The sequence below is a fragment of the Aplidium turbinatum genome, chromosome 2 (genome assembly GCF_918807975.1).
Source record: "Aplidium turbinatum chromosome 2, kaAplTurb1.1, whole genome shotgun sequence".
In the NCBI taxonomy this organism is placed as follows: Eukaryota; Metazoa; Chordata; class Ascidiacea; order Aplousobranchia; family Polyclinidae; genus Aplidium; species Aplidium turbinatum.
In genome coordinates this window covers 22,738,087-22,756,183 of record NC_137473.1, presented here as the reverse complement: position 1 = coordinate 22,756,183, position 18,097 = coordinate 22,738,087, and the positions used below count along the sequence as shown (strand labels likewise).

At 35.9% G+C, this 18,097-nt stretch overlaps 1 protein-coding gene across 2 annotated transcripts in view; it reads right to left on the bottom strand.

Moving 5' to 3' along the window:
• The window catches only part of LOC145764534 (N-acetylneuraminate (7)9-O-acetyltransferase-like), a 67,191-nt gene that overhangs the window by 14,110 nt on the left and 34,984 nt on the right, over positions 1 to 18,097 (bottom strand). For both annotated transcript variants that reach the window (XM_082576151.1, XM_082576152.1), the window contains 5 exons: positions 16,541 to 16,603; positions 7,221 to 7,265; positions 4,711 to 4,831; positions 3,347 to 3,564; positions 2,220 to 2,344 (listed from right to left, as the gene is read on the bottom strand). In XM_082576151.1, coding sequence (XP_082432277.1) covers positions 2,220 to 2,344; positions 3,347 to 3,564; positions 4,711 to 4,831; positions 7,221 to 7,265; positions 16,541 to 16,603 — 572 coding nt within the window. The remainder of the gene's footprint in view (positions 1 to 2,219; positions 2,345 to 3,346; positions 3,565 to 4,710; positions 4,832 to 7,220; positions 7,266 to 16,540; positions 16,604 to 18,097) is intronic.

Below are 18,097 nucleotides of genomic sequence, written 5' to 3'. Positions count from 1 at the left end.
GGATATAGCACAATGTGTATGTGAAATAAACGCAACATCAAATCTTTCACTTTTGACAAAAGTCACAATTTTCTGTTTTCATATCTCACAAACCTGACGTGGCAGGATGAATCTGAGGTCAGATTCAGATTCAACACCCCAAAATTACTCTAAATCAGTTTTCAAAGTTTATGGCGCAAAAATCGTGTAGACCAGTGATCAGTGCAAGTAGGCTACTGTTGCTCTATCCTTTTTGCTCAAGTTGATTTGCTTTTATTTTTTACTGTTGTATGTTTTGATTCTGCGTAAGATAATTTCAACTGTGTGGGTTTTATAACTTTCATCTGCCGTTTGTTACTTTTTATGAATAATATTTTGAGTCGCTTCTCAAAGATTTCATAGTAGGTTACGATTAAAAAGTTGTGTGGCCCGATAACTCATGTGTAATTGACAAAGTGGCCTGCGACCGCAAAAAGGTTCGTCACCCCTGATCTAAAAAGACGTTGTTGGCATGTTCACGACCCATACTTTGGGAACCACTGGTCTGAATACTCTGATACACAATCAGACATTTATACAGTGCCAGATAAGTTTGACTACTGCCACAGTTCAATAATGGCAAACCACAGATTCTTGTTCATTCGTGTTAAATGCAACAATTTACTTAGCATTCTTCTGCATGCCTTATTTCAATCGCTTCTTCAACGACCTCCCTAATTCATGGACAAGACAATGAAAGCACCAAGAAACCTAATGAATACAATGATCTGGTGATTGAAGGTAAATGCCGGCAGCACAAATCACAAGATCATAAGGTATCCGAAAAATACAACGACGCCCTATTTGTAATTCACATAAATATACGGAGCTCACAAAAACCTAGACAAATTGACTAACTACGTAAATGAACTGAATACTGAAAAGTTTGGGTGTTCATCAGAATTGTTTTCTTGTTTAGTTGCAACGTTCATCTGATAAGAAAGCAGAAAAATAAAATCTTAGAGCAAATAACATACAAAATAAAATTTACAAAATTGTATCCTGCAGTGCGGTTAAACACAAGTAAAACAGTGACCAAGAGATGTGCGAGCAGTTGCTTTCTACGTTGGATAGGATAAAACTTTCAAACAAGTAAAGATAATTCAATTTGGGTAGAGAGGTAACTTTTTTAAACCATAAACAGACAATTTAATTTGTCTGTTTAAAGTAAAGATAAAGCCGAAACAGTTCAGACCAACAAAATAGTTGAGACGAAATTGAACTACGAGGACGTTTTAGCAGTACCAAAAGGTATGGAACGTGCCCATCAAGATAATAAAAATAATCACGTAGCAGATTTCCATTGTTCCGGTTAGCGCAATTATAATCTGTAGGTCGCTGCAGCAACTACACTATTTTGTGAGCCCTCTTCTCGAAACTTTCTGATATCAAGTAAATTAAACGAACATTTCGGCAGGCAGAGATTAGCGTAATGGTTTGATCGAGAGTTTGGGAGATAATCATTTTGATGACGTGAGTTCGATTCCCACGGCTGCCATTATTTTTAAAATTATTTTGTAAAGCCGTTTCACATTTTCACTTGGTTATTAAATTCCCAAAAAACAATTAACCCAATTTAACTGAGATGAAAACTCAAATACTGACTGTACCCTAAGAAGTGAGCAAAGCCGATTTTTAGAACTGATTTAGATAGGGCACTGAAAAAGAGAAGATGAAAGAAAATGCTTGGAGTAAATTTGCAGTTGAGAATTTTTTGCTTTAATTCTCTGTGTCCATCCACCTGACATTTATAAATTCGCATCTGGTTAAAGCTGAATCGTGATTCTTATCCGAGTATACCACATGCCCGATAAAAACACCAATCCATACGCATGACAAGGGAATATATGGCTAATCAATCTGCGCTGTGTAGCTGGCACTAATTTGTTGACTGCGTAGCCGAGTGGTGAGAACGTCTGTGCGACGTTTGAAAGGACGTTAGTTCGACACTGCTCCAGGGCACACGGCTGTGTCTCGGCAAATACTTTTAAAATGGCAAACCAAAATTAGGGAAGCAGCTGACTCGAAGACTATATGTCACTTCACTGCTTCCTGTCATCTGTTGCATCGTATCTGTGATCGCAGTGTACTGTATGCTATCGCAATGGGCGTAAATAAAAGCATGATTAATATTGTGCTGCCAACAGTCCAACACCCGTTGTAGCCATCCAACACAGATCTCCAACACATAGTGTCCTCACCTGAGACAACCAATTGCGAAGGCCACTACTTGAGCACCAGTAACCAGTGGTGCTCTCTGGCAGCAAGATCCATCTATGGGTCGCACAACGTTATTGCAGAAGAGATTGAGCAATATTTGCGTATCCTGAAATATCCACCAGATAATTCTTTGTTTTCAAGAAGCATGGTCAAGCATTGGGGTTTGCTTTTAACAGCATTTATTAGTCAGTATTAGAACAACACAATTACAAGGCTAGATCACGGTTTCAAGTCATTCACGTTAGAGACCTACTGGGCGAACTTATTGAACTCTGTGGACATTAGAAACAAAAACCAATTGAAAACACAAAAAATTACAAAAGCAGTTCATGTCATGTAGAGGTAGATACAGCTAAAAAGTGTAACGGAGCAAAAACTAGAAGATTCGATCAGAAATGTGGAAATAAAGTCCCTGCTGCTTAAAAAAGTTTGTATCTTGGTTTAGCTCAACAAATTTGAGCATAATCTTCAACAGATACAAAAATCACATGTGACACATATTTAAGTAAAGAGTAAAAGCAAAAGCTATTACAAATTGGCAGGAAAAGTATTTCGACAGAAATATGGAACCTTTAATAACTTACAGTGGACGTTAACCCTCAAATGTACGTACTACAAAACATGGAGCACATCATCAGTGCACAGTTGTTTTTGACCAAGTATTTGTCAGTAGCATGACAGTTCTTGTGAAAATTGATTTCTTAAAAACAGAAGTTCGATGCATGCGATTGTCGATTTGTTTATTAAAGTGTATAGACCCCTGAGGGTTTCTTGTCGCTTTGCTGGGTCTAAGAATGGACGGTACTATTACAAAATGAGTCAAATTCGGAAGCACTTTTCTTTGTCCCGAAGTTACTTTTTGTAGCCTGTCCGCTAGCCCGGAGTGAATAGAGAATCCGGGTGGCTGATGTTCAATTGTAGCACGCAAACATGTTTCAAAATAAAAATTGGCCCATAAGTGTGTTTGAAATAGACATCGCTGCTTTAAAGAAATAATCTAATAAAATGTTTTACATTGCAAGAATTGAAAACCAGACACATGAAAAAGTTATAGTAAAACCAACATTCTCACAAAAAAAAACTAGTCAAGTGCTATCCAATAGTTTACCAATGTTTTTGCATCTGCACCCAGGTGTAAGCCATCAGCCGACGACCGCATGGTTTGCGTGGCTACTTGAACAGTTGACTCTACCACAGCAATGTTAGAAAACACGCGTTTTCCTTTTTCGTTTTCCAAGACAGAGAGGGCTGCGTCGTTGTAACGAGAAAGCCAAGAATTGGTGATAGCACGTCGAGCGATGTGCAGCTTTTCTTCTACCACAGGTTCTACCAAAACAAAACTTACAAAAGGTTCTATTCTAAGTAGAATAATCACAAATGTCGTAACATTAAACAGTACAATATAAATAGTATCAACCCTTTTAATAACGACTCAACACATTTATGGGAAAAACGTTCATTAAACCATTGCTATTATATCAGCAGGTTAACAAGTACATGAAGATTGCCAGATTGACGGTCATATTAGGCGAACAAAAATTGTATAAAAAGGAATATGTGGTTGTGAATAGCATTGAAGTTTTGAATTCCAAAAACAACCATAAATAGCAAAAGCAGAGTGAAACTGTTCACCAGGCATTTGACAAATAAAGTGACTTGCGTTCTTCTAGTGACTACACGCTACTAGGTTACGTCCTGATGTTAAGGATGATACCTAGCTTTTTATTACCGACGTTGCGTCAGTCAACACCACTGACTTTATCAAGGAGGCTGTAACAGGTAAACACAACCTGTTCAGCAACAAATGGCACAACACAAAAACATACTGATGAAATGAATAAAGTAGCAAGAATCAGAGTTAAAAAACGCAACAGAATTACCGCTCAGTTTAATTGATAACGCAGTGATGCCAAAAAACAGCAGGCTACTATCCGGCAGTGTAAATTTATCTCTTTAAGGCCAACATCAAAAGAAGTTGAAATAATATTAGACAAGACACAGAAATGGAATTAGCAATTACAACGATTGTGAAAAACCGCTAAGCAAAGAAAAAAGGAACGCAAGTCTAAGTAATTTTTTGTACACAGAGGGAAAGCTCTGACCATCATTCTGGTTTAGAACACGTCGTGCCTTTTGTGTTGTGCCTTTTTTGCTGAACAGATTGTGTTTACCTGTTTAAGGCCCTTTAATAAAGTCAGTCGTGCTGACCGACGAAACGTCGGTAATAAAAAGCTAGGTATCATCCTCAACTTTAGGAGGTAACCTGGTAGCCTATACAGTCACCAGAAGAACGCAAGTCACTTTATTTAATTACCATAAATGTTACAATAAGATTATACTTTTATTTTACTTCTAGTTGCGCATAAAACAAGTTTAATAACATTTACGTTGTGATATTAGTAACAGAAATGAAAATCTGATGGGATAACCAAGTCAGCTTTTACAGGCAAAGCCTCAAACAGGTCCACGTACCTTGCAGCATCCAATAAACTTCAGTGCCGCTTAAATGCTCCATGTGAGATCCCAAATCAGTCAAATTGACACGATATTCATCCAAGGCAGCAGAAGAACCATTTGTCCGCTTGATAGTATGCTGTAATAATAATGTAAGCATATTGTTTGCTACTCTGGTTAATGACAAAAGAATAAACATCTTCACCTCACATTCAAATCATGTTTGGTGATTAGAATGATAGTAACAGGCAGAAGTACCAGTTGCAGAGACAGAGAATTTTATTATTTTTGAAAGAAAACGTTGCAAAGATATGATGTCAGCCAATGACCGGTAGCCACCTTCTCAATTGACTGTTTGATTTCAAGACCAAGGTGCGGCAATTCAGAAACGTCGTTTCGTTGCAGAAGTTCTTGAAAATCCTGCGGAGGTTTCTGTTTATTTAGACCTTAGAACAATGTTTTTCAATTCCGAGTCCGCGAACTCAAATGAGTCCACCGAGAGTTCTGAGAATGAGTCTGCGAGCATATTCACTTGAGGAAATTTTTTATTTAATTTTATCTACAATAATTGCATCCTGCAGTTGGCCAAAGTGCCAAAGTTAATTGAAATGAGATAACAATGTAAAAATATGTCGAAGTAAAAATATTCTAAATTTGAAGACTGGATATGCGCAGTAAAAGTTTGAGAACGAATTTTAATAAAAAAAATTTAAACAACTGTAGGGATCATTTTTATGTTGAAGTTGCCATACTCATTAAAACCAGTGGTTTACAATATAACTGTTTCAAAATGAGGGGAATGTAGATTACCTGTTATCTTACCGATAATTCTAGGAGATTGAAAAGGTGGCCCCATTTAAAGTGAGGTGGAATACTGCCATTACCATTGAATCGAACGAAATGAATTGTTAGAATGTAAATCACTTTCTTGAATAAACTTATTTTTTTTCACTAAATTGCAGTTTTTTCACTCGATTTTAATTCTGTAAGAAAAGAAGTCTTGGTTTCGATTTTGTGACAGAAGTTACCTTGATTGCGAAGTCAATCTAGAAGTGTTCTTTTTTTTTTTTTTAAATAAAGCTTTACATGACACCTATAATCCTATATGGCATCCTTATATTGAAGCAGCATGATACAGATTACAGAAGCTAATGTAGCTAAGAACTAACAGAAGCTAAGAGCTAATGTACACTCACCTCAGTGAATCAGAGTTCAAACAAAAATATGCTTACAAAAGTTAGATTGAATTACATAGCTAGACAGCTCGTTACAAAAGCTACATTATACGCTCTATGTATGCAAGGTATTCTAATAAGTAGGGCAATTTTTTTGTAACCTAAAAAACTCAAAAATGTAACTTTATTTTTGCGAAAAAGTAACCAAAAAGTAACTTTATTCAACAAAAACAAAAAAGCGAAAGAAAAAGCAGCAAATCAACATAAAAAAAATCTAAATTAGTTTCAATTTGTGCTCAAATTAAAATTACACATTCAAATTATACATATGTAATGTTTTACATTCTCTGGCAGGAAGTTTCTGTCAATCAAACACTAGCTGTTGCAGAGAAAACAGGTGGTTAAATATAGTTAAAACAATTTGTTTCATGAAAAAAAAATATTTACTAGTTTTCGGGAATAGGCTACACGCAATACGAACAAGCATGGGCTCGTGCAAACCTAAAATCCGTACCATAGTAGAAGATATATTAAAAGTCTTGGCATTACATAGAATGTAAATATCGCTCTACAGTAGCATTAAAAAATAAATAAATAGGGAAATTAGGCAAAAAAGTATGCAAAATAAAGTGACCTAACAAATGAAAAGTAACCTAAAAACACAAAGTGACTTTTGGTAACTTTGTAACTTCTTAAATATTGACCCCACAACCATGAAATTTTGGTTCTACTTTTCTTTATTAATTAATACAAAAATCGCCCTACTAATAAGGTACGGCTGGCATATGCCTTATGGCACTTGTTAATTTCCTAAACTTTAATTGATCCGAAAGATAAAATAGCTAATACAACGTCATCATAGATCATCTATACAATTTCTCAAAATAAGCAAAAGCAGTCGTGAGATTTTCAAGAGATCTACACCTCCAGTCCTCCACCTTAAGGTATATGACAAGTATATGGGCCATTCCATGCCAAATGGGTTACACCACATGTCCTAGATTTTATTGAAATTTGGCATACTTGTAGATGTCAAAGAAATATGAAGAATGCAAAAAAGATGTTTTTTAATTTTAAATATTAGTGGAGCTATGGTCATTAGAAAAAGCGCCATTTTTGCCAGTTCCACTTTAGCGATTTTGCCCAATTTCTTATCATATTTCTAATTTCTTAACTTATAATCACACAAAATGGATGAAAATTTCTAGACAAGACAGTGTAAGACGCAAGAAACCCAAAAATGTAGATTAAAACGTTGACAGAGAACTGCTTGATATGATTATAAAGGTTTCAATTAGCTACATACATTCTTAGATAACTGCTACTCATGTACAAAACGTTTTAGTCACTCACCGTTGCAAAGGAGAGCACAATGATCTGTGGCTTCACACTAGGATTCTGCAATGACAAGCAAAAAATTTAATCACACTTTTTGCTTACGAAAACACAGGCAGGGAAGATTGATTGATTGGCGTTTATTTTGTTGCGAGTATAAATACACACATTCATTAAGCAAAGTCAAATAGTCGATCACGTAGAATCTGTGGATACTGCAACAGGTGGCTGCGAAGTGATCTGGAAGGTCTTCTATTCAGCAGCCACCCTCAACAAAAGAAAAGGTAACAAATGAAACATAAAAGAAGCAATCAAAGAAACGAAGCAAAAGAATTGAAACATAAGTTTACAGTATAGTTGCTGAAATAAACACAATACGAGTCAGCTAATAAGAGATCTACATAGGCCTGAAGCCATCAACATCAGTAATACAATTGTAGAAAATTTTATAATGATTTTTAAATGAGTTTGGTGAGATTTTTCTGATTTCCAACGGGATTGAATTCCAAATTTCCACACCTTTATATTTGAAGCTACGTTGAAGTTTTGAAGATGCGCATTGAGGAACATAAAAATTACTCATGTCAATTGCATTTCTGGTATTGCAAAAATGAACGTTTTTTGCCTTTTTAAAATAATGAGAAAAAGTACATGGTAGTGAATTGTTTTCATATTTATGCATTAATTTTGCAGCTTCGAGTTTAAACTTAAAGAAGAGGGAAAAAATAAGACATATTACTTACTTTATGTAAAAAACAAATATTGATTTCTCTGGATGCAACCTATTTTGTCCCCAGAACACTTCGTCCTCTGAAAAGATCGCAAGAGAAAAAATTGAACAAAGTTGAAGTCGTTAATCGGAGTTTTTGCAAACATTTTTAAGTTTCCCCCTTGAATTAATCATTAAATGTTTATGGGCCACCACAAAATAAGTGTAACTTTTGCTCTGTAATGTTGTCTAGAAATGTTAGTTGAAAGTGAATATATCATTCCAGTGGGGCAGCTCGTGATCATTTGTAATGGAAGGGCTACAATCTTAATTCGATAACCCTAAAGTGAGGTTCGGTTTATCAACAATTATTTCAAGATACTTAGTATGGTCAACTGTTTCGGCAACTCAGGCAAGGGCAACTCCAATCAGAGGCTTTGGCGCTTCAGTATTTTTTCTCTCAATCTTTTCAAGGGAAAAATTTTAAAATGTTTGCAGCAACTCCAATCAGCGACTTCGGCTCTGTTGTATTTTTTTCTCAATCTTTTCAGGAGAAGAAATAGGTTGCACCCGATTTCTCTTGAATCGTTGAGATGAGAGATTCCAAAATTCCCTAGTGCATTGTGGGTGTAAAAAAATTGCACGTTTAAAATACTGTACCGGTCGAACCATTAGGCTACTAAGTAGCAACTGCCAATGTTGGATTGTTGATGTTTGACAGCATCGGATGCCCAAGCAGCTACCTTATAGTATTTGAGCTTTTCCTATGGGTTGTAAGCTACGTTCACAGTTACACAATACACAATTACACATGCTGTAATATACAAAATGTAAGCCTTCAAGTTTTGTATAATGTTCTTAAAATTGGCTTGTTGAATGTTGACGTTCTTGGTAAAAACGACAAAATAAGGCTGCAAATTCAAAACAGTTACATTTGCTAAAGGCAATCATAAACTAATGAGCTCATGAATCGTGTAACTTTAAAGTATTATTTATTAGTAGCAATACAATCAGAATATACAATAATACATGTCAGGCAATATCAAGGTGGGCATGTAAGGTGGAGTGAAAGATTTATTTTTCAAATCAAAAATCGCACTAAAAGTGGCGTATGGAGTGGACTCAAAACAAGCTTCTGAATTGGTCTGGGGTTCGTGCCACCTCCTCCACACAATCATGTGGCCCATAATTTTCAAAGGTTATCCAGAGGTCAAATTTCATAAAAATGTCATAACTTGGAAGCCAGTTAAGCTAGAATGTTAATTCTTGGCTTAAAATGCTCACAAGATCCATGTTTATACACTACAGGGTCATCAATAAGTAACGTCACAAGAGATCCAATTCAAAAACTGGCAAAGGGGGCGAACGTGGTGTATGGAACCATGTTCACAGTTCTCAAGAAGGATTTGAAGATGAGCCCATTCAAACACATGAAGAAACAGTTGCTAAATGCCAATACCATTGAGAAACGTCTCTATAGAACCCGAATTCTGCTCTCACGTATGGAAGGAGGAGGCACACTGCCAAACCTTGTGTTCAGCGACAAGAAATTTGATGTCCAGCATCATTTTAACAGTCAGAATGATCGTGTTTGGTCAAAAGGAGGATCATCAAAAGGCCATTATTCAAATAGAATTCTATTTCTATACAATATAATATAAATAATAATATAATCAAATATAATCAAATAAATAATAATATAATCAAATATAGTTATTACTATCTGAATCCTCAACAGCCTGTTTCACCTTTAACGGATCATCAGAAGTTCTTATTCAAATAGAATCAAATAATTATAGAATCAAATGGAATCAAATATTTATTCAAATAGATTCTATTTTAATAAGAACTTCTGATGATCCGTAAAAGGTGAAACAGGCTGTTAAGGATTCAGATAGTAATAACTATATTTGATTTAATTTGCTCTGCTTTGCTTTTTTGCTTAGCATTTAGCACTTTTTGTAGTATTAATAGTTTTTATTGTTTTTAAATAATAATATAAATATATTCCATTTGAATGAGGACCTTCTGATGATCCTCCTTTTAGGGTGAAACAGGCTGTCAAGGGCTTAGATGGTAATAACCATTTAATTCACTCTGCTTGGCCTTTTGCTTGGCATTGAGCTCTTTTTGTAGTATTAATAGTAGTTCTTGTTTGACAATAATATTATATGGGCAGTTCCATCGTGACGGACGTACCATTCAGAGAGTTATAGCAGTCTATAATTGTTGATGAAATGGAAATCTAGGCAATTCTACTACATAGCATGAAAGGGTACCTACCACTATGAAATCACCCCAAAAATTATTTCCTAGCTGCTTTCTGTAAAATAGATACAGCTCGTTTAAAATATGTCGGTTAGGGTGTTTCATTTGCTCCCTTTATTTGAATTTTGATCTGTCCCTAAGTTAATTCTGTTCCATTTGGACAAAAAATAACCTGGAAATAATTTTTAATTTCATGGCCCCCCGTTTACCCCCACCACCGCAACTCCGAAATTTCTGCTTACTCCAATCGCCATAACTCAAAAACCACTTTAGATAGACATGGGTTGTTGGGTATCAAAGTTATTGCCATACACCACTTTAATTCAAAAATGCTGCCAAAATAATAATCTGAGCAAAAAAATTTTTTTTCATTTTTGCACAACATAAGAAAAGCAGTTGGCATGAATATTGAATAGCCAAACATACGATGTGAACAACCAAACATAAGTGGCAACTGATACAACACCAAAATTAATCACATGACACAATATTATCAAAAACCATCTATGAAGTAATAGGACATCACAATAAGTAATAGCACAGCAGGGGCTCACACAACCTCCATTAGCAGGCAGCAACATGGTGTGTTGTGCTTAGCGCATTCGTCTTCGCACCAAAGAGTGTTTACATTAATTTCAGCTGCTGAAACCACTGTGTTGCTGTTTTCTTGTGCAAGAAAGGTCAAAATGATTGCCTCCATCCAGTAATGGGTAGTTAAAATAAATTCCAGTCATACTAATGTAAGTTACTGGAAACAGTGTATTGCAGGCAACTCCAAAGCGAGTGCTGCAAAAATTGCCTACTATGTGCTGTGCTTCAATGATGTTTTTCCGTCCTGGAGGATAAAAATTCAATGACGACAACACAAGTGGGACATGAATCATGAATAGTAACACAGCAACAGCTAATGCTGATTAAGTAGGACATGGATAGGATACTAAGGCCCGTATTTTAAGATCCAACTTGAGTTCAAGCGGGAACACAAGTTGGACTTGGGTTATGGTATACCAAATGCGGGTCTGCTACTATTCGGTGAGTTCGATTCGGTGAGTCTGATTCGGTGAGTTCCTAACCTCTAACCCCTAATCCTACCCCCTAACCCCGAACCCTAGAACGGCATTGATAATTAAGCTACGGTACTCAATAATTTAAAAAAAAAATTGAAAAAATCTCCCGTCAAGGGATCGGACTCACCGAATCGGACTCACCGAAACGGGCCATTCCGACCAAATGCATGGACCAAGTCAAACTTGAGTTTCAGCTTGAACTTAAGTTGGATTTTAGAATACGGGCTTAAGTTATCTATAATCCTGCAAATAGTTACATTTTTTCAAAAACTGCAAGTACGATTAGTATCCAAGCCAGTTGGTTGACATATTATCATGATTGATGATGCATGCATATAATCGTCAAAGAGGCAGTTGGGCATCATCAACACTCAACAGTGGGTGCTTCTTTTGCAAAGGAATGGTTGACACTTTCTTTGTTTTTCTGCCACTTGCAGGGTGTCTTGGTAATGGTCTTCGCTGTGAGCAGATCCCAAGAAGTCTGAGCTTAATTTTATATACCATTCAGCACAGTCATTAATTACATTGCTTCCTAGGGGATTTGCCAGGTTTTCTTTTAAGATGCTGTTATCATGCCATTCATTAACAGGCAGGTGCAAAAATTTATGGTTCAGGTTTAACAAGTTGATAAAATAGCACGATTCTTGTCCAACTAAATCACCAAGCCTTGTTGATGGCCCAAAGTGTTGTGGAAATTTTGGTTTTTCAAACCCAGATCCATGTCGCTGTTTTGGGATGGCTGAGTGTGTATCAATGCATTGTAGCATTCGATCAGCAATAAACCAAGTTTCTTCAACAGGGGTGTGTTCTCTGAATAGAGAAAGAGAAATCATTTCCTCTGTCAAGTACCAAAGGTGTCTCTTTAATGCCTTCAGAGCAACACAGTTATTGATGTTGCTGTAAGTGAACAGCATCTTGTAAAACTTTAGATCATTCCATGGAGCATCAGTGGGCGATGAACATGTCAACCACCACTGAGAATACACATGACATGAATGACGAAGTTGACAAAGCCTCTTATCTTTGAGGTTTGTTGAGTGGTAGTAACAGTGCCAAGTGGAAGCTCTCCAATGTACTTTCCCAGAAGATATATCTTAATGGAGTAAATCAGCTTTGCCGTCCATCTGGCTTTATGCAAAGCTCCTGGGTTTTTGAAGGTTATTGGATTTTGCAGTGAATTTTCCTGGAAAATACGACAGAGTTCAATGAACTCTAATTAATCACCCCTCTGGAAACTATGCTGAGCAGTACAGCGTAACATCAGGAGACTTGGTAATTTCAAATTTTAGATCATTAAAAATTCGAGACAGAGTGACTTCTTCTATACGATGGTGTCTACAGGCAGACTACAAGGGACGCTGCAGACTATCTTGATACATGCTGCTGAATACATCAGAAAGTTGGACTTCGGTTATGGTATACCAAATACATGGACCAAGCCAAACTTGAGTTTCAGTTTGAACTCAAGTTGGATCTTAAAATACAGGCCTTAGTATCCTATCCATGTCCTACTTAATCAGCATTAGCTGTTGCTGTGTTACTATTCATGATTCATGTCCCACTTGTATTGTCGTCATTGAATTTTTATTCTCCAGGACGGAAAAACATCATTGAAGCACAGCACATAGTAGGCAATTTTTGCAGCACTCGCTTTGGAGTTGCCTGCAATACACTGTTTCCAGTGACTTACATTAGTGTGACTGGAATTTATTTTAACTACCCATTACTGGATGGAGGCAATCATTTTGACCTTTCTTGCACAAGAAAACAGCAACACAGTGGTTTCAGTAGCTGAAATTAATGTAAACACTCTTTGGTGCGAAGACGAATGTGCTAAGCACAACACACCACGTTGCTGCCTGCTTAATGGAGGTTGTGTCAGCCCCTGCTGTGCTATTACTTATTGTGATGTCCTATTACTTCATAGATGGTTTTTAATAATATTGTGTCATGTGATTAATTTTGGTGTTGTGTCAGTTTCCACTTATGTTTGGTTGTTCACATCGTATGTTTGGCTATTCAATATTCATGCCAACTGCTTTTCTTATGTTGTGCAAAAAAAAAAAAAATTCTTTTTTGCTCAGATTATTATTTTGGCAGCATTTTTGAATTAAAGTGGGGTATGGCAATAACTTTGATACCCAACAACCCATGTCTATCTAAAGTGGTTTTTGAGTTATGGCGATTGAAGTAGGCAGAAATTTCGGAGTCGCGGTGGTGGGGGTAAACGGGGGGCCATGAAATTAAAAATTATTTCCAGGTTATTTTTTTCCAAAATGGAACAGAATTAACTTAGGGACAGATCAAAATTCAAATAAAGGGAGCAAATGAAACACCCTAATGTCGGTATATATATAAGTTTGTGCAACAACTTTTGTGAGTTAGTTTATTCATTCATTAAACTAATCAAGTTAAAAAATTGCAGTTACCTGTGTACAATTCAGAGCGTTTCGTATCTTACGAAAGGTACTTATGATTTCTTGTTTCTCTGCATACGTCCGTCACGCATGATAAACGAGCTGTATCTATTTTAAAGGAAGCAGCAAGGAAATAATTTTTGGGGTGATTTTATAGTGGTAGGTACCCTTTCTTGCTATGTAGTAGAATTGCCTAGATTTCTATTTTATCAACAATTATGGACTGTCATAACTCTCTGAATGGTAGGTCCGTCACGATGGAACTGCCCAATAATAATTAAGATTTGTGGTACCGTACCTGGTATAATAACTTTTTAAATCAGTGACAGCATGAAATAGTGACAACATAAACATGATCCCTGCATTAAGCACCACAAAATGACTACGTTAAAGTTAGTTAAACAGTATAAAAACCTGTGATGGACGTACGTGACGGACGTACATGATGGAAATTCCATTACGGTGTACATCCGTCACGCATTTTTACTCAGTCAAACAAAAAATTTTAGAAAACCATTTGGGTTGTAGGTTGGTATGTAGGAACTAAAAGAAGAAATGAAGTTTCAAAATTTTAATTCATCTGATAATTTTTTTAAATAAAATAAAGGAAAAAATTTGTAACGGATGTACAGGACCCCCACGTCGAAGTCCTACATGCTATAAGTCCAACGTTAAATCTTGTTCAAAAATTTTTTTTGTTGTACACTCATTTTTGTAAATACCGCAGTTGTACACTCATTTCTGATTGTACAACTGCGGTATTAACAAAGTTTCTTGAAATATCAATCAGAAGCTTCAGAATTCAGTATATGAGTATTTTTCATGATTTTTTTGATATTTGAAGTGATATTCGCTTACTGAGGCATAACTTCCAACCATTTTGGGTGGGGGCCAAATATTTTTATTTTCTAAAAACTAGAAAGAATAAGCTTTCCAGGGATACAATTTTTATTGTTATCAGATAAAAAATATGTTTTGATGGGTTGGTTGTCCTTATCATGGAACTGCCCATATGTTTGTTACTCAAAAATTGTCTACCATTTGTTAAATACAGTTGCTTGAAGTAGTAACGTTAATTATTGATGACCCTGTATATGCCTAATTATATACACATGTCAATGTCGCTCACCAAAATCAACGCCCCCTAGTGGTGAAGATACATTGTCCCATAACTTATGAAGCGCTTACCCAATTCAAATAACCATTTAATTCACTCTGCTTGGCCTTTTGCTTGGCATTGAGCACTTTTTGTAGTATTAATAGTAGTTCTTGTTTGACAATAATATCATATGTTTGTTACTCAAAAATTGTCTACCATTTTTTAAATACAGTTGTTTGAAGTTGTAACGTTAATTATTGATGACCCTGTATATGCCTAATTATATACACATGTCAATGTCGCTCACCAAAATCAACGCCCCCTAGTGGTGAAGATATATTGTCCCATAACTTATGAAGCGCTTACCCAATTCAAATATTTTCCCCACTAATTTAATCCTCGGTAGCACACCCTAAAAATTATCCGATTTCCGTATATTTTTAAAGAAGTTATTTTTTTAGGAATTGGAACATAATGGGTGGGTGCCCCATAAAAAAATTGAAAGTGCATATTTATGAATCACCCTAATGTCTAATGCAACTTTTGTCCCTATTTCATCAAAATAAGCCAAAAATTGCCAATAAGAAGTTTTTGATGTTTTATTTTCATGAAAAACGTAGCATCCAGTGTGTTTGATTTCGAAATGGAACCTTTACCCATAAAACACTTTAATAGTACCAACCATTGATCATCTTCCATTTCCGTTGCCATTGTACTATGTGATTTTTATCAAAGTACATTGCTCATTGGTACTTGGTCACCCATGACACTTTGCTAAGTATGCATGTGTTGTGTAGTACTGTGCTGTGCAATAATCTAGTATATTATATCGTAAGTGTAAGACTGTAAGGTGACAATGATGAGTTTTAACCTACTACGTACAGAACTAGTTATATGGAACTTTACTTGAAGTAGCCTAGAATTGATGTGGTAACATTATTGGCCCATATCCTGTAATGTATTTCTATCATTAGATCTGTTGGAAAACCGAAGAATGTAAAAGGTAATGCATATATCGCAACGTAAAAGTTACTGGCATTGGCAAATATGTTGTAATGCCTATCAGATCAAATCTCTATAAAACTATGATACTACGAGAGTTTGGTTGAAATACCCTGGCCTGCCAGATGTAGTTTAGAAATATGCAATGGTAAGCACCATCAAACTTGATCATCATTTAACAATTGACTAGGCCTAGTAGGTGAATTGTTAATTAACTTCAGACCTGCACAGTGTACATGAGTTTATGCATGTTCAAACAGTATGTGCATAGTGAAGTCTGATTTACTGCACTGTTATAACAATATTTAATCTCATAACAACTCATTACTTTTGCAACAAAGTTCCATAAAACTCTAAGTTACTGAATTAAACCACTGTTCAATATGCTTACACACAAAAAAAGCTGCAAAAAGGTTTTGTGAACTCCAAAGAGAGTATGAGTTCAAGGGTACCAGTTCAATAACGAAGGGAGTTCTTTGCACAAAAAAACGTACAGCAAAGACAGTTACATGAGTGGAACTAGAGAAGAAAAGCAGCATCAGTTAGCGTCGCAACTGAGCTTACCGAAGGGCTGGGTGGCACGGCCGTTTGAGGGGGCCAGCTCTCAAAATTTTGGGAAATGACTTCTAGGTCCATTTTAAAAAGTCCATTTGAAGAGGTTTTAAAATGCAACTTTTTAAAACCTCTTTTTTTTTCAAGATTATTACACGATGTATTTCATTGATGATAACAAGTACAAAACTTTCAGTAAAGTAAAATAACAGTGCAACAATCACCTTGATCCATGACTTGTAGAGTGTTTTCATTTGATTGTTAATCTCCGGCATCCAGTGGAACTCCTAAAATTTAATAAACACAACAAAAAATAGTATACAAACAGAAAGAAATCCAAGGAGGCACTTGGTCAATGGTCACATGCTTTGCCAGCATGGCATTTTTTCAAATAAATTAATGTTTAGTTGATAAATTTCACTTTGTATTTTGTTCAAAAAAATTTTACTGCGGCAAAGCAACAACACTGTTTTTTTCATTGTATTAATGTTTTCATTGTATGTTTTTTCATAGTTATCGGCACTCATGATGCTAATTTTCTTGTGGTGACTGGTGAGTTGTGGTAATTCACGTTTGTGAAGTGAATGGCAACCATAGATCGCAAGTCATAGGGCACCCAAGGAGAACAAAAGGAACTAGGTCTTAGAGTTGTACGACATTCTCAGAAACAGTACTGAGAAAATGCACTTTTCAGTGCAGGTAGCTCTTTACGAGAGGGTCGGAGGAAAACTGGTGCAGTTTAACATGGAATGCCATCATAAAGCCAAATGCAACATTTTGGAACATCTAACATAGGAGCACAAAGCTACAGTAAACCTCCTACAAAAAAACCATAGACACCGTGCACACTGCACAAGCCTTCAGAACTAAAGTCGATTGCAGATTAACATCTACTTGAATTCTGTATTTGCCGAAAACGTTTGTTTAAATGTGCTTATTCAATTTGTTTCAGTGTTATCATGAAAAGCTTTGACATGAGAAAAAAATTAGCATCACTTTATCAAGCAATACATAAACCACCAGTTCAAATATCAAAAGGAATTCTCTATAATGTATTTGAATCCAATAGCATTTCATTGGCCGGGTGAAAAGGAAGTGTTTCATCGTGTGAAAAAGTGTTTCATTCTATTGAATAAGACTAATGTGTGGCGAAAGCTCTATATTATATTAATAAATTGGTTTTTCTGATTTGGTGTGATATTGCTTTACTTTATTTGAACAGAAATTCCTTGGACTTTTTTTCTTTTTATGATTAAACACATTGAATATCACTTTGGCTATTGCAGTGGTTTTCAACCTTTTTTGTGGAACGGAACCCAATGAAACATTCCAAATGCTCGAGGAACCCCTGTTCAGATTTATTTATGTACAATAAAAATATAAACTGTAAAAAATTACATTTATTCTTATAAAAAATTCAATGAGAAACTTGAGCCTGGTGTTTCTTGCACAAGTCTTAATAATATAATAATAATAAAATAGACTCTAGGATTTGAGTGTAAACTTGCGGAACCCCTAGAGTTACTGGCGGAACCTTTGGGTTCTGTTCTGCGGAACCTGGTTGAAAACCACGGGGCTACTGCATATTAGGGTGGAGTGAAAATTTTTTTTTCTCTCAAATCCAAAAAGAGGGGTTCTAAAAACTTGTCATTTGACCCAAAATCACCATTAAAATTGATTTTGGGGTGTGGCACTTTTAATTGGCCGTGCCACCCGACCCTAGGGGTCGCGACGAGGTCAAATTTCATGAAATCCGCATAACTTTACAACCGTACATGCTA